At 41.7% G+C, this 23,512-nt stretch overlaps 1 protein-coding gene across 3 annotated transcripts in view; it reads left to right on the top strand.

Annotated features, from left to right (window-relative positions):
* Positions 1-22,930, top strand: part of ZDHHC8 (zinc finger DHHC-type containing 8) — a 113,179-nt gene extending 90,249 nt beyond the window's left edge. Inside the window, exons 4-12 of one of the 3 annotated variants that reach the window (XR_004061156.1) lie at positions 1,928-2,100; positions 3,253-3,355; positions 6,614-6,705; positions 8,333-8,465; positions 9,332-9,449; positions 10,167-10,276; positions 13,138-14,174; positions 15,523-18,945; positions 19,613-22,930. Coding sequence is in view for 2 of the 3 variants with exons in the window: in XM_030959180.1 (XP_030815040.1) it covers positions 1,928-2,100; positions 3,253-3,355; positions 6,614-6,705; positions 8,333-8,465; positions 9,332-9,449; positions 10,167-10,276; positions 13,138-14,174; positions 15,523-15,694 (1,938 nt within the window). In the remaining variant the exon portion in view is untranslated. Of the gene's footprint in view, positions 1-1,927; positions 2,101-3,252; positions 3,356-6,613; positions 6,706-8,332; positions 8,466-9,331; positions 9,450-10,166; positions 10,277-13,137; positions 14,175-15,522 lie in introns of all 3 variants that reach the window. The other 2 variants (XM_030959180.1, XM_030959181.1) reach the window with 2 other exon arrangements.
* The last annotated feature ends 582 nt before the right edge of the window (positions 22,931-23,512 follow it).

Here is a 23,512-nt window from a genome sequence, read left to right on the forward strand (position 1 = left end):
TGAATTGTTGCACAGAGCTGGATTTTTGGTAGAAAACCTGAATCGTACATTACCAGTTTTAAAACATAAATGTTTTCACTAATTCTAGGTTCTGAGGATTGTTTTGATGATGGTAAATTCTCAGTTGTCCCATGGAGTTTCTTTCTTCCACCTTCCCCGGTGGCTCAGCATAAAAATTCATTTTCAGGAAATCAAGTTTTCTCAGAAAAAGATTGCTCAAAACTCAGTGGTATAAACACTTGAAGTTTCATGCTGATGTAAGGCCTCCATGGGAGTCAGTTCTGCAGCAGAAATGAAAATGGGAGGGAATCCAAAAGGAACCTGCATAAAATAGCAGAAGGCAAGGTGACTCTGGCTTCTCCACAAGTTCTATTGATAGTCAGGTCAGTTGAATGTTCCCTACTATTCTGGTGCACAAGTAAAGAGCTCTGCTTGTAATTAAATTACTACTGCTGTGGAGGAATGTAGGCAAAAAGTATTAATGACTTCTGAATCAATAAATCATGGCCTTAAACATGTTTTATTGATTCTTGTGATGCTTATTTCCCACTCACCTGTCATATTCTAGAAGAGCTTTGAGACAGTAACAGGAGAGACTCTGCTGGCTTTCCATGTAGGATCCACTCAGGATTGTAGTTCATGTTTTCACTGTCAGTCTAGAATTTACAATAAAAATTATTTTCCCAAATATAAAACTTCTGAACCAATTTGATAAAAATGAATAAACAGTAAAAGCAAACAACACTTGCAGAAATAAAACTAATTAAAACTTAAAGCATGCTGTTACCAGAGGGACCCAAAATGAATCTGTGACAAAAGTAGTCAGATTTTTGTTTTCTTAATTGGAATGTTTGCAGTGAGTACTTACATAGTTTCATAATCCATAGGTATTTTGGGCTGCATACAGTCAGATTTGCATAACAGACAGATGTTATGTCAGCATTTCAGATATAGCCTGAAATGATCTTAATATTTAAGTTACCACTGTCATTTTCTAATGTGCTTTGAGAAAGCTCTAATCCATTTTTTTTTGTATTTTGTAAATTTTTGGTAAATGCATTATGCAAAAGTTAGAAATACAAAACCCCCTGTGTCATCATTGAGCAGTGCTTAAAAATAGCATTGCCACAAAGTGAAGAATAAACAGTTCATTTGTCAGTGCAATGAATGTGTAATATCTGCTCTGAAGAACACAGAGGTAAGAAGGGTTTATTTCTTGCACCTGATCTTGTCTTCACATCAGGAATAATCCCATTGGAGACAGTGGATTTACATGCTTACAAGACTGTGTAAAGGCACTTGGAGGGTGTCTGTGGCTTGCCCTCATTATTAAATCTCCTGTTAAAAGGGATCTGACTTTGTAAGGGACTTTGGATTTGTGACTGAGACAAATAGTTAGGTTTGGATTCATAACTTAATGAACCTGTGCATAACTTTGCCTCTGTCTGATCCTGCTGTTCTTTTTCTTTGTGACCTGCTTGGTAAAAAGGTACTTTTGTGTTCAAAATGGACTCATTGTTCAAAGTGGACTCATTCAGTGATGTATAAATACTGAAATGTGGGACAGGGCATTCTGCAGCACTATTGCATCTTCAAACCATTCTAGGCTATAATAACTTCATTGTAATTGACTCATGCTAAGGATGATAAAAATGAGGGCTTCTGCTGCTAGCAGATAAATAGCCTGTCCTTTATGTTTGATATATCCTCTCTTCAAAACCCTATAAACACTCAAGTACCTCTCCATTCACGGATAGAGAAACAACTTGGTCCTAAAAAGTCTTATAAAAGACAGTCAAGCATTTTGTAAAGCTGCAGAACTAGTCTGATGTAATTTTACATGACAGGGGTTCAAATTCATCTCTGAGGCAATGTATTTTCTTTCACTGTTTGGATATTTTTCCCTATCTCTCCCTTTCTTTACAAGGATTTTGACCATCACTGCCCATGGGTCAACAATTGCATAGGACGGAGGAACTACCGCTATTTTTTTCTCTTCTTGCTGTCCTTAAGTACACACATGGTTGGAGTGTTCACCTTTGGGCTCATCTTCGTACTGAACCACATGGAAAAGCTGGGAGCAGCTCACACTACCATTACGTATCCTTCCTGTTGGTCTTTCCAGACTCAAGGTGACTGAGGAGAATGGGCAAGAATGAATCTGAATATTTGTCCTCAGGGAGCTGGTGGAGCCTCTCCTGATCCCCCACTGCTCTCCCCCTGTAAATGCTCAGTGCAGGTTTTCCTCTGTTCCATTGTACCTGGGTGAGCATGGATTGCTCCAGAAACTGTAGGTGACCCTTTGTCTTTCTCAATCTTTGTCATGACAGCCCAGCAGAAGGATGAGCTGCCTCCCTGAATTTAACTTACAAGCAGGTGTAGCTCTCAGCTGCTGTTTGCTGAGTTTAGAACTCTGTTGCTGTGCTGCGGAGCAGAGGGTGCTCTGGAAGAAGCCCCCTGCATGCTGGTGTAACACATGAATTGCTGGCTCTGAGGGATGATACTGCTCTCAATGGGTCAGTGCAGAATATTCTTTACAAGGTAGAAAGGTAGAGCCAGAATCACTGAGTTCACTTTACTTTTTAGCCATCTCAAGGGGGAGGACCCAGACTAGGAGCAGATGGACTTAACCTTGAGATGAAATTTAGTTAGACCTTGCTAAAGGTGAGGAATACTCTGCACTCATGAGACCCCACCTGGAGTGCTGTACCAGCATCAGAAGGATGTGGAGCTGCTGGAGCAAGTCCAGAGGAGTCCCTCTGCTCTGGAGACAGACTGGGAGAGTTGATGCTGTTCAGCCTGGAGATGAGAAGGCTGTACGGAGACCTTAGAGCCCTTTCCAGTGCCTAAAGGGGCTCCAGGGGAGCTGAAGAGGGACTTTGGAAAAGGGTCTGGAGTGAAAAGATGGTGGGGAGCAGCTTCAAACCGAAAGAGGGCAAGTATAGATGAGATATTAGCATGAAATTCTTCACTATGAGGCCCTGTCACAGATTGCCCAGAGAAGCTGTGGCTGCCCCTGGATCTCTGGAAGTGTCCAAGGCCAGGTTGGACAGGGCTTGCAGCAGACTGGGGTAATGAAATACGTCCTGACAACTGGGGAGTTGGAACTAGGTGATCTTTAAGGTCCCTTCCAACCCAAACCATTCTATGACACTGTGACACTCCCTTTTTTTTTTCTCCTTTTCCTCTCCCTGTCTTTCACAGACCCTTTTTCCCTTCACTCATCCCAGTTTCTTTAACCCTTGGATACAGAATGGCTGTCATGTGTGTGGCTGGGTTATTCTTTATCCCAGTCATTGGTCTCACTGGCTTCCACATTGTTCTGGTGGCCCGAGGGCGCACAACCAATGAACAGGTAAGAAGCAATCCTTTCTCCATGTTTGTGACTAAGGTGCTGAGGTGGGAAGGAAAATCAGCAAGTCAGCTTGGGTAAAGCTAAAGATGGTCCAGATCTTGCCGGTAATGCTCTTATTGGAGCTTTTGTGAAGATCTAGGAAGTTGCCTTTTTTTATATTTTCAGATTTTTTTTAATACACTGCAGGCAAAGATTTCCCTTTTTTAGGCACAGAGCATCACCCAAGGCTTATTTATTATTTAAAATGTACTCATGACCTTGAAGTAGGTTTTATGTGGTAAGTACCATCAACCCCAGAAGTTCAAACTTTATGAGTCAGACTGAACAGTCCATGAGATTGAGTGAAACAGAAAGGAAAAGATTGAATCATTTGCCCTCTCTCCTGGTATTTTGAGCTCCCCCAGCAAGCCCTCACTGCCCATAATAGGGTCTGAGTTAGCTCTTTGTCTCCCTCTGTGTCTCTCTTGTTCTCATGCATATGAACACACACACAGAGTGCTGTTGGACCCAGCTTGCTTTGCTTCTCCAAACCAAGTGCCAACATTTGTGCCAAAAAGCCTGGAAAACTCCAGTTCCCCTGCAGTTACTCAAATGTCCATGACCCACAGTCCCTGTGGTTGATGCAGACCTGCGTTTATGTGCCCGTTAATGGCTTGGTGTGGCTGATAGAGATCAATGTGATGGGATCAATAACAGGTCCCTGCCACCCCAAGGGCAGTTTGCAGGTGTGGCACTGGTCTCAGCCCTCATCCCAAGGCTCATGAACTCAGTGCATTCCAGTGCTTTATCCCTCCACAGCTCCAGCTCCAAAGTGCCCCTCACATCTGGGTTTTTTTCACATTTTTCCCCACCATACTTCTTTTCCCTTGTGGTTTGGGTTTTTTTCAGATGGGTTTTTGCTGCCCTTGCCCCCATGGGTGCTCTGCAGCTCCCACTGAGCTGTTTTGGCTGTCCTGGGGGCTGATGGCTCCATGCTGTGGAGCTGCCTGGCTCCTGGGCAGGCTGTGAGCGATGAAAACATCTGTCTGAGGCCAGGCCCTCGTAAACTGAGATGACATTGTCTCCATCCCACAAGGGACAATAAAAACTCTTATCCAGAAGACTGTGGGAGGTTTACATAAGCGAAGAATCTGAAGTCATCCTGAACAGTTGCCTAACATGGCCTTTGAACAAAGCAAGCTTCCATAGCTGTCATCTTCAAATGCTTTTCTCTGTCCTGCTCAGAATCATCTGCTCTTCATTTTAAAATTAATTTTGGCCAAGTATTAGATTTGATAGTGCTAACAATAGTAGCATGAAACACAGGGCATTTTGGTCTCATAGCCCAAATCGTGGTTTGCCTTCGACTTGTCTTTGTGCAGTGATATAAACTCTCCATGAAAATTTTAGGCTGGAAAAGAAGGAAAAATTTAAAAAATGTTAAATTTAATTTCATATGTTTATGGCTGCACTAGAATTTAGAAAGGTTGAGGATTTTTCTATGATCAAAATAACTATGGAAAATGTATCCTAGCTTGGTCTGGTTTCCTGAGCTACCAAACCGCTTGAGATTTATTACATCTTCCCATGCCATTTTGAAAATTAAATGTAATCTGGTCTTAATTTCTGCTTAGTCATATGTAGGGGTTATCTGTAACTGAAGGATGGATGTTCCCAGCCCTGAGGTGCTTGCAGAGGAAGCATATCTAAGTAATTAGAGCACCAGACCAGGAGAGATCTGCTCCTGGCTTTGCCACTGTTCTAAAACATTCTCTTTTCTCCTGCAATCTCAGTGCTGATTCTCTTTTCTCACACTGGTAGTTATCTACTGTCAGCTTTGCAGTTGCAATATGCTCAGCTTATCATGTTCTCTTTTCCCAGTACATTTTATAGGTCAGTGGTACAGACATTTTTTGGTTTTTACTGTAAATTTTTGGTATTTATTTGTTCTGGAGTTTGTAAATTCTGAGCATTCATAGTAGGCAGACTGTGATTGAAAAGTGCATAGTGGCTGGGTTTAGATGTTTACTGAGCTTTCTGAATGCCTCTGAAATTCTTTTATGGAATGAAAATAACCCATAACCCAACATCTGCTCATATCCTGGTATTTTTAGTTTCTGAATAGAGTAAATAAATACCCTTCCTTCTTAGACTGCTTTCTAGCAGTGATTTATAAACTACTTTAGAAACCAAACTGATATAATTAGTACTGTAATCTGTGAGTTGGAGAAATTTTATTTTCATACTGTGTTTGAGAAAATGGGCACAGAGATATGAAATGCTTTGCCAGCATCTGGCACAAGTCAGCGTGAGCCCAGGATTGAATGCAAGACATGCCAAATGTCCCAGGCCCATGTTTTCATCAAAAGGTTGCTCTTCCAAATCTCAGAACTTCCAGCCTCTCTCCCTTGGCCTTTTAAAGAGCTTTATGTTGTATCAAGAAGGCCAGCATAATATATTGCAGAATCATTTAATTGTTGTTATTTTATGTGCAAGTTATTAAAGTATTTCTGGTGCTGCGTAAACTTGTTGCTAGATCAGAACTATGAGCTGATTAAAATGCTTTACTTGCAAACAACAACAACAGTAATGCTTTTAATGGCAACCACTATTAATCTCCCTGGCTTTATTGGTGTTTATCCCCATATGGTGACTTTTGAGCATGTGCTTGTAGAGTACAAACTCTTTATAATGCTTATGAAGCCTTGAATGGATCTCGCCAGTCTAATGAGGCTTGGCTTTTATTAAACCTGCTCATTTACAAGCAAACATTGTAATCACCAGGGAGTTCCTGGCACCCTCCCACATAAGGCAGTGGTTTGTACTGATTGCTGCTCAGGATGGGATCTGAGAGAGAGGAAACATTGCTCTCATCCAGCATTTGGAACATTGATTCGACTTTGCTGTTGGTTTGGAGGGGACTTGCCAAGGCAGAGGAGGGGAAGTGATGGGAATGAAAGAGACCAAAACAGGATGTCTGGCTGGGAGCAGACACAAATCCAAAGTGCAGGAGCAGCATGGAGAGGTGAACACATCACTTTGAAACCCAGTCACATTCAGGAATGTCCTTTTGGGAAGGATCTTGAGTGGAGTGCCTCCTAGCAGGAATTGGCTGACAGAGGTGGTGTATTAGAGCTGGAGTGAAGAAGTGCAGCAATCAAAGAAAAATGATCTGTTTGGGAAGGACAGAAAGGTCAGACTTGTTCTTGGCTTTCTGAGGCTTGGATGATGACTTTTATATAACCAGAGGTTTGAGCACTGTCCTGAACATGTTTCCAGGTGACAGGGAAATTCCGTGGGGGAGTGAATCCCTTTACCCGCGGATGCTGTGGAAACGTGGAACATGTGCTCTGCAGCCCCTTGGCTCCCAGGTAAGAGAAATGCTCTCAGCTGGAATGAGGGAGCAAGAGTCCCTGTTGGGACAGGGGGAGAAATGTCCTTGGCTGGTCTCACAAGCCAAGGATCATTGATGGAATAAGAGGAAAGCAAAGCAAAACAGTCCTGAAGGTAGAGCTCTGTGATAGCTGCTTCCCTGTTGCATGGCTGTAATCTGTAATTTACCACCCTTATCCCAGAAATACTTTTTTTGAATGAGCTTGTCAAATTATGTTGAGCTCCTACTATTGTCTTCACCAGCTTGTTTATCCAGTGGATTTCAGTACCAAGGTAAATATCCATATGTTATCATGTTGCCCACACTACTTCTTACGCTGTACAGGCAATGTCCAGTCTGCTGGGGAAAGGGAAGGAAGCTAAAATCAGCCTTTCTCCTTAAGACTTAAATCTAATTTAAGGCTGCTGTGGTTTTCAATCTCACTGGCACTTTCATTATCATAAAACAGATTATCAATGAGATCTACATCACGAAACTTGAGATTTTATTTATGGCTTTCTATTTTTGGGGAAATGGATTTATCGTTTCACATTTTGAAGTCAGGATCTTAATGCAGTAGATCAGATGGACTATAAATAATTCTAGGTGCTGAGCTGTCCAGCCTGCAAACATGTTCATAATCTTACTACAAGACTTATTTGAGCCTTTTTAGGGTGTTGAACAATTCCAGACCCTGACACTCTTATCTGCCTTTTTTCCCCTTTGTTATACAACAAATAATTCCTAAAGGACTGTTACATGTGTTAAAGACATTGGAGTAGCTGCTTCTCAGATCTTCCAAACATGAAAGTCAGGTCAAGGTGGATGAGAAGAGCTGGGTATTAAATGCTATGAGACACTTGTGTTAAGAGAGGGGTTGTGAGTATCATCATCATGGCTATTCACAGAATTGTAACAAGCAGAACATTTGTGTTTTGTGAAGACCTGTTCAGATTGTTCTGTATATTGAAGGTCCCTGAGCCATCACTACTAGAATGTCCTGTTCACTACATAAAACAGAGAAAGCTGGTGTGTGTATTGATATTTAGGCATGGTACAGGCACTGGCCAATTGCACTTAGAGAATTCTATTTCACTGGAGGGAAATTAGATATCTAAAATCAGCCATTTCCTCTTAGATTTTTTGCTTCATATAGACTTGGCAGTCTCTTTTGCCTCCATTTATTTGAACACTAAACATGCTACAGAAACAAGTCACCATGTGGTAAGTTAGAACTGGCAGCACATCATCTTCTCCATGGTAACTCCCCATGTGCTGGGTCTTGTTCCCCAGTCACTGACTCCCACCACAGGGCAGCTGTTTCGTGTTAACTGGGATGATGTAGTCAGTCACTTTTGTTGGTGGCAGGCCTCTCTTGCTCTCTTCATGCTCTTGTCCATTAGTGCTTAAAAAATTCCTGATTTTTTTAATGCATCTTCTCCTTTTGCTCACTAATTATTGGGTTTTTTTAATTGCTGCTTAATTATTACATCCACTGAAATAAATTGAAGTTCTTACCTAGATTCTGACACATTCTTAAATCATAATCTGGAAGTGGGAAGATTTTTAAGCCTTGTTCTTAGGTTACTGTTTATTTTAATGATGACTGTTGCACAATTCATCAGGTACGTGGTTGAGCCCAAGAAGAAGCAAGCTGTGAGTGTGAAGCCTCCTTTCCTGAGACCGGACTTGTCCGAGCGACAGATCACGGTGAAGATCAGCGACAACGGCATCCAGGCCAACCTCAACCGCAGCAAGGTGAGGGAATCTCCAAGCTCTGCTTTTGGAGGGCAGGGATTGAGCATTATCAAGCCTGGGAATGAGTCTGTCACTGACAAATCTCTTTGAGATGATGCAGAAACTGGAGTTTGAGTCCTTGTCGTGTACTTCATACTCTGAAAGTAACACAGGTTCAGTAACAGCAGCTGTTGATCCAGTAACAGGCAGCTCTGGCATGGAATCGCTCTGGACTTCTTTTGGAAGAGTTGCCTGTTCTTTGCAGTAGTTAATTTCTGTCCCAAGAGCTGTCACCTCTTCGTGTTCAAATTAATTTTAATGAACCCTTGTACCACCAGACCACGTCAGCTGTTCTACTTCAGAGAATGCTCTGAGCTTCCAGGCTGCAGGTAGGCTTGTGGTCCAGGGCAAGGAATATTGACTCAGAAGCTGAGTTCTCTTTTCAGTTTCTCCTGTCATGAATAATAAAGAAGGATTTATTTAGTCCCATAAAAAGTGGTGGATCCAAACGAAGCCAACTTGCAAGATTTTTGTGGACAGTTACTTCCTTTGGAAGTAACTTTGGATAGTTACTTGCTGAGAGCTACCTGGAATGTTGCTGAAAAATGCTAGAAAGCACTATTGTCTTCTACCACATATTAATTAGCATGATGATTATAGTACTTAGCCTGCCAAGAAGACCAGGATAGTGCATTTAAATTTCTACTGGCTGGTTATGACAATGCTAATTTTACATGTGACAGTCCTTGCCTGCAGTGGATGCTAAATCTTGTTTGTCATTATGGGTATAGGTAGTTTTGGTTATTTGGTACATCCAGCACTCTGCCACATGCTGTTATTTAACCAAGTTTCATGTAATGATTGATTTTTTTTTTAATCTTTTTCAGTCTAAAATCAGCCTGGAAGGTCTGGAGGATAATAGTATGGATGTGCAACCACCTCTCCCACCCAAAGGAGATCCAAGCAAGTACTCTGAGCTAAAAGGGCAGCTGGGCACAAGTGAAGGTATAGTTGCATGATCAGTTTTATTTTTATTTATAAGAAACTATTTTAGCCTCTTGAAAATGTTTCTTGTATTCTTTCAAAACATGGGATCTAGGTGAAGGATTTTTTTCTATTTATAAGATTTCCAGACTAGGGGAGTTAACAGAAGGAAAGTGAGAGAAAAGCCAGCTTGAAGTGGTTTATTCAAGCCTAGGTTGAATTTTTCATGTCAGTTTTGCAGTGTTTATAAACTCTTTCAAACCCCTTCTTAAATCAAAATTTTAAATATAAATGTCTAAGGAATCTAAGGAATCAGAAATATTAGCATGACATTCTTAGTCATTGCAAAATGAATTATTTCATTTGTAAGAATGTGAACTTTATGCTTTGATACTATTAAAAAACTCCTTTTTTTCAGACAGAACTAGTAGCTGAATTCAACCCAAACATTTAGTATTTCAAATTAGAAATTAGGCAAAATTTCTACTTGCCAAAACATGTCACCCCATTCAATATATTCTGTCTTGTTTCTTCTTTTCTGTAGATGGCTGATGTGGCAGCAATGTGCTGTTACTGCCATAGGGACCCTTTTGGTGGAATGCTACACAAAAGTACTGCAAGTTCTGTTCTCTCCAGAACAGATCCGTTTGCAGAGCACAATGGATGGCAGTGAATCACGGCTGACAGCTTTGTGTCCACGCACATTTTAACAGAAAGTCCTTTTTTTTTCTTTTGCAGAAGGTGGCCTCTCACCCAAACTGATCAGCCCTCCCACTCCTGCCATGTACAAATACCGACCAGCTTTCAGCAACAATCCCAAAGTCCACTACCACGCCACGGCCGAGCAGGTGAGCGCGCCCACGAGCTTCTGCCCCAGCTAGTGCAGGCAGTGTGGAGCTGAGGAGGAATTCACTGCAGGGCTCCAGCGAGTGCCAGAGTGTAAAAGTAAATAACAAAGCTTGGCACTGTTGTGTGACAGTGTATTATTTTCACTGTGCTCCTTATGGAAACATGTCTGGTTTCACAGCTTCCCCCTGCTGACACGTCTGTCCCTCTGCCAGGCGTGCGCTCCAGTGTCTCGGCCTCATCCTAGGGTGCTGGGAAGTGTCACCTCCTGTTGCCTTCTCCTGGCAGAGGCGCCACCTCACATTCCCTTCAGAGGGAGCCGGGCATGCTGAGTGCTTCTCTAGATCAGACCCTTTAGCCAACACTCAGTGTACTCACCGATTCCTTAAGATGTCAGCTTGCAACATAGGAAAAACTTTTAAAGCATCCCAGGAGATATTTTAGTGAAAATTAACAGAGGGCTCCTTATGTTTGACCTTCCTTAGCACTTATTCAGTGCATTTGGGTTATATGGAAAAAAACACCTTCCTAACTCCTGGCATCGTTTTCACCAATCAAGAAAACTAAGGTCCAAACAATTAGACAGATTTGCTGTGGAATTTTGACAGTTTATTCTTTTGCTTAAAAGTTATGAAACTTATTTCTCATGGATTTATTGCAAATATTCCTTGGCCCCTGGGACCTGAGAACAGCATTTGGAAAATCACTGGTCTAACTTGTATATTTGCAATATGTATCCAAGTCTTCATGCACCAGTGGAGACATCCTTAAAAACACATACCACACACAGTGCAGTTTTCTTAAAATTAATTTCATCAGGTCCTTCAGTATCACTGCTGGAATAACAAGAAGGGGGTGATAGGAAGGAGTATTATGAAAGAAGTAAGGAAAGGAAAATATGGTAGATAAAAACAATTGACTGTTGCAACACTGTAATAAGACGGAATGTTCCTTAAATGGTGAGGAAAGCTTTCCCTGAATCCTCCTCATTTTGAAAAGAAAGATGGTGATAGATAGGGGAATTGCAGCTATGACCAAGTTTAAGTTTTTGTCTTACTGCAGTAATGGTAAATCTTATTCTCTGGATTTGTCCACTTAATAAAGAAAAAAGCGGCTTATGAGAGGGAACACAAGAACAGTGTGTTCACTGTATCCAAAAAGTTTAATATCCTATCATTTTCATTTTATTACATGAAAAATGGCTTGACATCCAGTTCAAAATAGTCTATTTACAGGCATCATGTAGCAATTTTGAGCTGTGGAAGCCACAGCATTCTGAGTCATAATGCCAAAAGTCAGAGAGCCAAGGAAGGTAGGCTTGTTGTGTTCATTGAGGGCACAGCCAGAGATGCAATATAGATACAGGGCAGGTTCTGATTAGGCCAGGGGACTGGGCAGTGCTGTGAAGTGATAACAGGGAACAGCACCTTCACTCTCAGGGTTGCTGTTTCAATCCTAACTCAAAACAGTTCTGTTGCTGTTGCTGACTGGTGTGCAAGCTCTGGGGCCTTGTTCAGTTTTATAGGAGTCACAACTCTCTAGTAGTCAGCTGGGAGTATCATAAAATGGGGTTCACGTGGTGAGCTGATAGGAGGGCATGGATTTGTCTGCCAAGCCTAAGTAGGAGGTAGAGAGGGAAAGAGACTGGGCTGTGTGAGGAATGCCATGGTGTCTGTTCTGTGTCAGTTCTACAGCCTGTCAGTGTAATTCTGCTTTTGAGCAGTGAAAGCTGCTAGGAAGAGGCATTGGGGCACAAGGAGAAGTAGCACAAATATACTTAAAAGCTACGTCATTGCTCTCATCCTCCTTTACAGGCTGTCACTTGGTCTCCTTTTTCCAGAGAAGGCCAAATTTAGCACCATGCTCTAGAAGAGACTGAGCTGTTCTGCATATTTCCCTATCTTCTAGCTGAAAGGAAAAAAGCTTCTTAAAAACATCCACAATAAACCAGGTGTTTGTCATTCAGTTTATTCTTTTCAATAGTTTTCCTTTAAGAGAAACTAAAGAACAAGCTGTGCCAACTGCATTTCTGATTAAATATGTGACTGATAATAACTCTTTGTTTGCACAGCCAGTGTAGCCAATTTATTGTGCATTATGGAAACTCTTCCTTAAAAATAACAGTGAAAACTATTTGCTTAGCACAGAATGGCATTTTAAGTGAACAGAACTCTGAGCAATTTTCACAGAGTAAAACAAAGTGAAGTCCTATCTGTTTTTAGAGCACATAAATAAAGGATGGGCTTTGTTTCCTTTCCTTTTCTGATGTGGCCACTTTCTCCTACACAGGCAATAAAAAAGAGAAAATTGCTTCATTTCATTGTCTCAGTGGTGGGAAGGAGCCTCTCTGCTTTAATTAAAGCTAAGTGCCTAATTTTGAAGACCTATGACCAGAAATTCAGAATTACTGAATATTCATAGTGCAGAGTAGAGTGGATAAGAGTGTGCTGGTCCCCAGCGTGTTGAAATGAAGCTCAAAATATTTCTGTCTCAGCACACAAGACCAGACATCCCTCAACTCAAGAGCTATTTGTAGAAAATGTGAAGTGCAGTGCTTTTTCCAAGGGCAGTATTATCAGATAACAATCTGATTTACCTTGACTGAGACTTGAGTCTCAGCTTGGGTCTCATTCAGTGTCCATGTATTATGTTACTTTTTTCTGTCAATATTATTTAGCAACTCCTCCTTGGTTCTAAGGTGCTAATCCATATGTTGAACAGGAGTCAGGAGATTTTCTTGTAATGAACCTGGGCTGACAGTCAGAGGGAAGACCTTCAGCTCTGTCCTTCTCATGCACTTACCAAGAGAGAAAACCTGTACTTTTTCACTGGCTTTTGTTTCTCATTCTCACCTCTGTTTTAGATCACCTTGCAGGAGGGACACAGTCAAGGGGCTCTGATAGAAGAGGATGGCAGGAGCCTTGATTACCAGTCCGAACCCAGCTTGGACATCCCCAGCTACCGGAAGAGCTCCCTCCATAAGACCTATCAGTCTTCCCCACTCCAGATAGATTCCTTTGCCATCAATTCACGATCCCTGAGCCTGAAATCTGCTGGCAGGAGAGGGACAGACAAAGTGCCCCTTCATCCAATAAAGTCCGAAGGAGCGGCTTCCACCCCTTACAAAAGCATCTTTTCTCCCAATTCCCTGTCAAACAGAAATGGGAGTCTTTCCTATGACAGTTTGCTGAACCCCATGTCTCCCTCGGGGAGGAAGTGCATTGCCCATTCTGCAGTCAGCTCTGTTGGGTACCACTCCCCATATTTGTCAGCCAAAATGTGCCACCTCCGGGGCAGCGAGCTGCAGCGCCAGCCCCCGCAGAGCTTCAGCCCGGTGCTGGGCAGCCCGGCCCCGCATCAGCGAGACCCCTCCCCAGTGCGCTACGATAACCTCTCCAAGACAATTATGGCATCCATCCAGGAAAGGAAAGAGATGGAAGAGAGGGAGAAGCTCCTCCACTCGCACCCTGACTCGGTGTTTGCAGACTCAGGTGTCTATGACACGCCCAGCTCCTACAGCCTTCAGCAAGTGAGCACGCTCTCGGAAGACCCGCGCAGCATGGCCATGAGATACGGATCCAGGGACAATCTGATGGCTGCCACCAGCTTTAGCACAAGGAACCCTATACTGCAGTCCTCAGTGTCTTCACTCTCAAGTGCAATGACAAGAGCCCCAAGGACTTCCACAACCTCTCTGCAAGCTGATTTAGCCAATAATAATGTGCAGTCCCATCAAGCACTACAGGGCAGGGTGAGCAATGGCTCCTACAAATCCCCAGGCCACCAGGTCCCATCATCCCCCACAGGGATGCCTAGGTCACCCTCTTACGGAGGCCCGAAGGCTGTGTCATTTGTAAACACTGTGGAAATCACAGAGGTGCAGTCAGTGGGAGCACAGAGGTATGTACTGCTTGAGGGGCTGAGAGCACTGGGAATCTGCTTGTGAGCGAGGGCTGGAGCTGGAGCTGCGCTGGAGGCACACCCTGAGGAGGTGTTTGCTGTGGGCCATGATGGTGGGAGGTTTGTGGGTGCTCTTCAGTTCTGTCACACCCCCGCAGCAACCTCATCATGACAAAATGTTTGCACTTCTGCTGTACCTTGAGCTGCAGGTGGTCAGTTTTGCTGTAAATTCATAGTGATATGGTCATAGTCATAGCTGAACTGGGGAATTACTTCCAAGGTGTGAGGCAGATTATTCCTCCCCTTAGGCACAAAAGGGTAGAACTGTTCTACTTTGCAGCCTGAAGGGAGGCTGACCCAGACGTTGCACGGATACAGAGGCAGAGCTGGGATCCTACTTGTGCAACATACTCTCCACTGAGGGAAACAGGCTGAGATCCTGGTGCTTGGCATTGACAGCTCTGTATTTAGCAGTGTTGAGTGTCCATAGTACAAAACTGCTGACAAAAGCACAGAGCTTCATGATATTACCTTAAGGCCTTTCTGCTTCCTTCCTTTCTGTGAGAAAGCTTGAAGAGAAAGGATTTGCTGTGCTAAAAGCCTCAGTAACTGCCACCTGAGCAAGATGCTCAGCTGCAGCTACTGCACGTGCTTCTGTTTTCCTTCTGGAAGCTATGGAGCTTGCAAAGCTTGAAAAGATCATGATCCTGCTGAGGATGCAGTACTTCAGCTTAGTTGGGACCTCGAGGGCTGCTCTTCAGAAATATCTGTTTCCTTTGTCTCTGGTACTTACTGTGCTATGCTGGCCTCTGGTTAAGGTCCCAGGTTTCTCTATCCTGTTATGCAACAGTTTTGGAAAACTTACTGAAATGTGGGAGAACCATTATTGTAGACCTCCTGAAGTTAAGTGCAAACAAGTTGTTTCAGAGATGAGCAACAAGTTTTGTTTACCTGGATATTTAACTGGGAAATGTTTTTTCTGAGAATTTATTTCTGATTTTAAAACAGTTTGGCTTAAGGTCAGTGGTGAGCAGTGGTAACAGTTAAAACTCTCCTGTGTCCTACAAATGCCTATGCAATTAGTTTGGAACAACAAAGCATTTAAGCAAGTAATTAAATTAACAAATATTACTCAGGCATGGTCCACTAACCTAATGGCCAAATTAATTCTCTCATTTCAGTGGCTTTTCATTGAATGCACTGGCTTCAACCAGCTTGCTCCCAGGCTTGAATATTTTGCAATGCTGGGAACTCAGGGTGACAGGGGTAATTGTTTATTCTGAATGAAGCCATTCTGTATCACACTTTATCACTAATATTGCATCTTTTGATATTTCTTTTGATGCAGGGATGACATGCAGTTGAAGACACCTCACAGTAAAATAAATGGACAGCCAAAAGGAATAGCCAGGTTGGGTTCAACATCAAGTTCCCAGGGGACGCCAGTCAGCCCTGCTAGACACTCTAATGTTAAGAAGGTGTCTGGAGTTGGTGGAACAACCTATGAAATTTCAGTGTAAAATAAAATGAATTAAAAACAAAGAGCCATCCACTCAGCCAGCCATGAAGCTAGGAGCACTGTGAAGACTCAAACAACAACAAAGAAGGAGCAGCAGCAGTCGGCCACTCTCCTTTTCTTGTTTTGGGTTTGTTCTGTTTTCATCTTTCTCTTTTGGCCAAAAACCAGCTGCAGCCTTATTCTTGAGGGAATAATACAATTGTACAGTCTATCAGACTCTTCCTGAACCGACAGGCGGGAACTGGCTATGACCTAAGACCACACCAAGAGGAATTCCTTCCTGCAAGAGAGCGCTAAAGCCATTGTGTGCATGTCTGTCCAACCACTCTGTTGTGTACCAGTTGTGCTGTGAAACAGTTCAGTCAGCCAGGATCAGTCAGTTCTCCCATGCCCCTTCCCAGTTCTTCTGGCCAGCGATGTGTCTGGCAGGAGTCAGAGGACCAACTGCTGTTTTCCTGCTGACATGGAAAGTGGGGTTCCTGCACTGGGCAGGAGCTTCTCCTCGTCCCCTGGGCACTGCAGCTCAGGTTCCTCCTCCTGGGAAGGAACAAGGCAAGGCCACTTGGGCTGCAGACACCATGTCTTCTTTAAAAGCCTCCCTGGTCCTGGATGGGGGCAGGAGAAAGGATAGCAACAGCTTCTCCCTGTCTGCCATTGGCCTCCCTGCGTGTGAAGTTGTGTGTGTGTGTGCGCGTGTTTGTCTCCATGGAAAAGGACCGCAACACTGGCGAGGATCTGCCACTCTGACCTCCTGCTCCCTCTGGGTTTGAAAGGCTTCTCTGACCCGGCAACAAAACCAAGCAGATAAGAAAAGAAATGTTCAGATGGAAACATATTTTAAACAGCCATCAGCTGCTTTCCCTGCACCCTCTTTACCTGTTGGATTTAGGCAATAACAGAGTTTACTGCCTTGCCCTGGTGCCGTCAGTGTAATCCCGCAGCAAGGTTATCATAAGCTGTCGAATTTACAGTGTGTGTAACTGAGCCGAGCGTGCATCTAAAGGATATAAATTTTCTGTCTGCCTAATTACTAGCACATTCCCTCTGGTCTTCAATACTGTTAGACAAAGGATTTTCAATTTGGGTTTTCCCCCCCTGGGGAACAACTTTTTAAAATAATATCAATCAAATCTATTTAACATTCTGAGGTTTCTTTTTCCTGTCTCCAGAAAACTACATTTACTTTGTTGGATTTAAAGACAACTTTACCATAAAAAAACAAGAAAGGGGTGCATTACTTTTGTCAAAAATATGAGGACTCTGGCAAAGCTAATTTTGGGACAAATGGATTTTTATTTCTCTATTCCTTATCTCCTTTTCCTTACCATTCAGTTACCACCTCAGAAGTCAAAAGTACTGAGATCTGGACCAATGCTAACCTGCCAGATCATGTGTGCAATTAAGAATATCCTGAGCGACTGTTGCCAAAGTCACTAAAAATTATTATTTATCACTGAGCCAGTCAGCATACAAGACCTCGACTTCCCACCTGGTTCTCTTGGTGAATAGTTTTGATTAGAGATCTAAATCCATCATTTTTCAGGATATTCGTTTCAAGGGGTTAAATCCTTTTCAGTCCTTGACTATAATGGAAAGCTCTCCAGGTATTTGGTAGCAATTCAGAATGTGTTAACAATATCCTATTTGTTTTCATGTATGTTGAGGTTAATTATTCCAGAAGGCAAATATTGACCTTAATTTTGCCTGGTTACAATTTATATTTTGATTTGATGAATCTTGACATCTGCTGCAATACATGGTTATTATGTCCCTTGTATATCACATTATTTTTTGGAGACAAAGGTTGAAGAGAACATAAGAAAGTTAATCATCTCTCTGTGTAAGGCTCTGTGTTATGTTCTTTGCCTGAAGGAAGAAATGTGGAAAGCAATGCATCTGCAATAGGCTAAAGTTCTGAGAGAGTGAAGTAGAAATCAGTGTGCATTTTATTGCCTTGGTGATATTTTAAATGCCTGGTGTAGCGATATTGCAGAGCAGAGAAGCAATAGTCTTTCTGTGCAGATTTGCTCGCTGGCATGTAGAACATTATCTTTAGTTGGAGGCACCATGGTACCAGAAGGATGCTGGCAAACTGGATCAGGTATAGATGGAGCAATATATATTAAAGAACTGGATGGACTGGCTAATGAGAAGATTTAAAGGGCTAAAACATGCCACTGGCTAAGCAATGAAGTGGAAATCGAGTATCATAATTTTAAAAATATGTTACTTAAAAGTTATAAAACCAAAGGTAAATCCAAGGGTTGTCACTGGTAACCAATGCTCTACATTTAGAATGGGGCAGAAAAGATGGAGAGGAAGGGGCAGTGAATAGTCTTCCAAGCAGAGTTTTGGACAAACTGTTTAGGACAGTCAAACTGTATTTGGACAAGTCATTAAAAAATTTCTGTGAGAGGTGAGTCTGTAGGGACAAGGGGTAGACCAGATGGCCTTACAGATTTCTTCCATCTTTAACTGTTACTAATCTGCAGTCTACCCTGATGCTAACTCCTCAGGAAGATGCAGTACTTCTTTAAGGACTGGAATTCACTCTGGTGCATAGAGTATCACAAAATTACTTGTTTTTAAAGTATCATGTATGCCATATGTAAGCCCTGAAAAAGAGAGGGTAAGAAACACATGGGATTAGGGAGTGAGACAAGGGCACATTTTATCATGTATCTTTGAATAAGTACATGAAATTCATGCAAGCAAGGCTGAAAATTTGCACCAATGTAATATTTGAGATTTGCATCCCAGTGATGCTCCACTTTGATCGTTCTTTCTCTTGCATTTATAAATGAAAAAGCTACTGAGGAACTTGAAGGGCCAAAGAGCCTTTGAAGTTAACTACATTAGTTCATGAGAGAATTTCTCAGTAAGACTAAACACAGTATTGTGTGTATAAAGCACTAATATCCAGGGTTATTTTGACATAGTTCACAAGGGGTAAGAGAGAAAAAAAGGATGCACTGTGTCAGTACAGGTTCAGCAGTAAGGATTATGTATTTTGTGAGTAGTTTTGCCCACAGTTGAGAGACATTCAACTTTTTCATAGGTTTACAATGGTACCAAAGTATTTTTTTTTTCCTTTTGAGGTTTGCATTTAATTCAGTGCACGTAGCCTGGAGTAAATGATTCAGATTTTCTGAAAGAATAATCTAAGCAGAACTGTTAACAGGAGATTGCATGCAGCAAATCCAGCCTCATTTCCATCCAAGGCACTGAACCTGCAGCTATTTACTCATAAATGTAAGTGTCTGTTCCATAGTTCCTGTTGTGGGACTGGGGAACTATTTATTAAATCTAATTTTTGAGCAGAATCCAGCCCATATTAAAGCATAGTTCTTTAAGCAGTTTACAGATCAGCAGTAAGGTTCTTCTGTCAAGATACCCTGTTTTTACAGACACTGCAGGCCAAATCTTCAGCTTGTATAAATTAGTGTGGCTCCATGAAAGCTCATTTAATTGATGCTAATTTATAGTAGGTGGGGATCAGCCATGAAAATCCAGCACGAGCTAACACATCCTGTAAAGTAGCTTCTTTATTTTTGTCATGCTTGTTTCATGTTTCAAAAGTCTTAAATATTTTCAACATGTTTTTATTTGTAGCTGTGGATTGTATTACTTATTTAAAAAAGAGCAATAGGTTTTTTTTTAGTTTCCGCATCAGTTTTCATTGCATATTGCATTTTATTATCCGTTTGTTCCTTGTTCATATGCTTCCATTTAGCCTCCAGGTTTTCATTGTAGTACTTTTCTGCCTTGAAAAGTTGGATCTCTATATCTTTAGTTGTATAATATATTGAGTATTATGGAATTAAATGTACCTTACTACATGGGTGGGAGAGAGAGAAAATATTTTTACTTGAAGCCTTAATATTTTCTTTTTTTACTACTTTGTTAGTTGACCTCATAGGAAAGTCTGAATAGCAAAGACTTTGAAACTCCGGGCCAAATACTGCACTGACAGACAACCAGCATTTGGCCCCCATGTCAAAACTGGATGCAGACATAACCTGAAGTGAACAAGGGAAAAAGCCTCAGGGTGGCATATTTTCCTGAAGATCATTAATGCAGTCTCAAAACATGTCTGTAAGCAAGTACATTAAAGAAGTCTTCAAGTCTTGAATTTTTAGGGAAGGTGATAGCAGGAACTGCCCTAATATCTTACATCTGCTTTTTTTTTTTTTTTTAATTAAGCAAAACAAATGTATTTACTCAGTTTGGTTCAGCCAGCTCGGGGGGTTGCACAGAGCTCTGTGTTGGTAGCCATGTGCAGCACATGAGCTGTGGGGTGTTGTTGTTCTCATTCTAACCAAGCGTGATGTTGTGTCAACTTGGCCCACGAGGATCCCTCCCGGGCCTGACAGTGGACGTTCCTCAGATGATGCCTACTCTCCTACAAGCCTAATATGGAAATTGCAATGTGGTTTTCTTTGGACTATATCTGTGGTCCAGACTAGAGATATATAGAGAGATATATATATAGTCAATATTTTTCTGTGTGTGTGGGAAAGATGGGGTCAAGCTTTTCTGTCTCTGACAGTCTGGAAAGTTAATGTCGAACCGTTTTTATGGTCTGTATTTCACCTGTTCTGCCACCTTGAATTGTTGGAATGTATCCGTGCAGGCTTTGTGGAGCTCTGTCTGTAACCTTTTTTGTGGCTCTCGTAATACATATATATTTTTTAAACCTTTGAGTCACTTCAGTATTTTCAAGTGTCTGTTTCTGCCTCAGCTGCATTCGTTTGCTGAGATGGTTCACGGTGCGCTGCCATTTCTCACTTCCACTTGTGCAAAACCTGAACTGGAAGAGCAGAACTGGAAAGGCCAGTTCCAGTGCAAAGGACAAAACTGACAAAATATTAAAAGAAGTGACTGCATGTTAAATCTCATTTTCAAGATGCCTATGGTAGAGTAGGAGATATGGTGAGTCTTTAAAAGAGTGTCTCCCAGCTGTGACCAGTGAATCATGTTTGGGAGGCCACAGCAAATGATCCATGAAACAACATTAATGAAGTTTCCTGTACTGTTTATTTAAGTTGTGGGGTTAATAGGGAGCCTGTGGTCCATCACAGTTTTGAATCACTGCCACAGAGTAACTGGAAAAATTTTTATATTGGTATTTGTTGAATACATTCTGTCCAGGTCATGTGGGTTTAGAAATCCCAAACATGCGCAATTCTTAATCTGTCTTCATCTGTCTATGTGTTTCTAGTCTTTGGAAATATGTCCATTTGATCTGTCAGACTGTCTTACAACACACACAGCTGCCAAGCCCTGCAGCTGCTGCAGGATTTCTGATGCCATAATTTGCATTTATAGGCTAATTGCATTAAGCAAGGATCCATTCCAGCATGTTCATTATAAATGCCAGTCATATTTGTGTGCTGTTGTGTCTTCACGTGGCAGAGATTACCTTTTATATAAAATGGCCCAAACTGTAATTGCCAGGCTCCATGGATGTTGGCTACATCAAGGAGGATTATATAAGGCCGTGATCTGTTTCAATACATTTTATTTAAAGATATCTTGGCTTACAGCAATCTCAGCTTTCCTCTCTCTGAGTAATGAGTAAATTATCCAAGTTTGTATTTAATTTTTTCATTGTTGTTGTTTTTCATTCTGCAGGACAAGTTTAGGTTCACATTTTGGAACATAATAAGGAAAGACAAAGGAAACTATTTATACAGGTGAATATGTCTTTTAAAAAGAGAGAATCAGTTTTACAATAAATAGACCACAATTACTGTCAAAATTGGTTTTGTTCATCTTGTCACAATAACTTGAAATTTAACATAAGGCTTATTTCACAGCTGATATCTCTAAGCCTGAAACATTTTTAAAATGTTTAAAAACATTTCAAATTATATGAAGAAATATGATCTACTTCTACAGATTAAAACAGTCCTGGAGAAGTGATGGTACATTTTACAGTGCCTTATATATATGTGTATATATTTATATGTATATATATAATGCCTATATGTATATAATGTATATGTAATTGTGTACATAGAGTCAGGTAAGACTAGTTACAGGTGTCTCTCTCTGATAAATTTTAAATGGAACTGATCTGTCTTGATAGAAAAAAAATGGTTGTAGCAGCACCAAAATACAAAACTGAAATTACTTTTAAAAAATGTAAGCAAATAAAGTAGACTGGAAACAGTGTTTCTGCCAGTGGTTGTGTTCCAGGCCATGTAAGACTGGTAAACAGACACACCATGTTAAGGGACATTCAGAGAGAAGGGAGGCAGTGCTGGAAGCTTGGAGAAAGTAGAGAACATGTAAGAGCAACTTGCCTTAGAAGTTGTGTTGCCATCCTGTTCACCTTTTACACGTCCATCCCCTGTGTGGATTTTTCAGGCAGTAATTTATAAAGCACTGACATAGCCTGTCCATTGATATTGGATGTAGAATACCCCTGGCCTGGGATGGACACTGAGCACTGTGGGTAATGCTGAGGTTTAATAACAGTTCTAGACTGTGTTAAGATATTCTGTCAATCTGCTCCTCATTAATGGAAGTAATTTCTGCCTTTGTGGGTCTGGGCCAGTTTGATCAGACTACATGGCAGAAGTGCTCAACGTGGCTTAGGCAGCAGATTCTGCCAGACCAGGAGCTTTTCTAGGGGTTTAGTTGCATTGTAGAAAAAAAGGAGAACCACAGGTAAGTCTTTTCTTTTAAAAAATACCCCTTTCTGAAATAAAATTATTTTATGAACATAAATAATTCAAAAACCTTTCTTTCAGCAGACTTGATGAAGTATCTGCCATGTAAAAGCCATAACGGCTGTGTGCTGCCTTCTGAGGTTTATTTCACACCTTTTAACTTCCAGCCTCCACATGGGGCTTGGACTATCCATCTATCTCTTCAATATGGGGTAAGAGCAGGATTTTCAAGGATTTATTTGAGCATTGTCTGTGTGTGTGTGAAACCCTCCAACTGAGTTCAGTGGTAACTGAAAGAAATAATGGGAAGGATATGTGTGGTTAGCCAGAGAAATGGCAATGCCCGGAACTCTCTAAGGGAAAAGTTGCCTTCCATACAAGTGAAGAACTGTCCTTTAGTTAGCACTGCTGTTTTGGATGCTTCAATAAACCTTACCATTGCACACAGTCAGCCATGAGGACTCGAAGCAGGGCTTTCAGCACCAAAATCACAAGATTTGATACCCCAAATGAACGCCTAAAATGAGAATTCCTGATTTCAGAATAACAATAACATATCGAGCTCATGAGTGCCATGCCTAGCTCACACTGAAATCTCACTTCCCCTGAAATCAGTGGTAGTTCTTCCTTTAACATTAATGGTGCCTCATTATACTTTACATGCCATTAGGAGTGGCACCCACAGGAATTTGCTCTCTGCTGTAGTTTATTGACATTAGGACTTCTTCAAGCCTCTGACTTGGAGCAAATCAAATACTTGCCATCTTTTTTTTTCTCATAACAGCACAAAGGCAAAAGTGGAATTTCATAAATACATCCCATTCTGGGATCAGCTCTATTTTTAATAGAACTTCTGTCCCTACTCCACAGAACAGAGATAGTCTTCATTGAGGGATTTTTGAGTGGCAGGCTGCAAGGAGGAATTTGGGATTAGTGGTGGAGCAGCAGTGGGGGCTCTTGTGCCTTCTGGTTTGTCCTTTCCTGCAGTGTGCAGGGGAGTGGCTCCTGGGCAGTGGTTTCCTCCATTCACTGTTCCCATGGATATGAGGTGGATGGCTCCTGGTGTGCCAGCTGCACACTTATATATCTTGAAAGCCTCTTTCAGTTACATAGGAGCAGAGCACATGGGGATCTTTGGGTCA

This window comes from Camarhynchus parvulus, chromosome 15 (genome assembly GCF_901933205.1).
Source record: "Camarhynchus parvulus chromosome 15, STF_HiC, whole genome shotgun sequence".
NCBI classification, from domain to species: domain Eukaryota; kingdom Metazoa; phylum Chordata; class Aves; order Passeriformes; family Thraupidae; genus Camarhynchus; species Camarhynchus parvulus.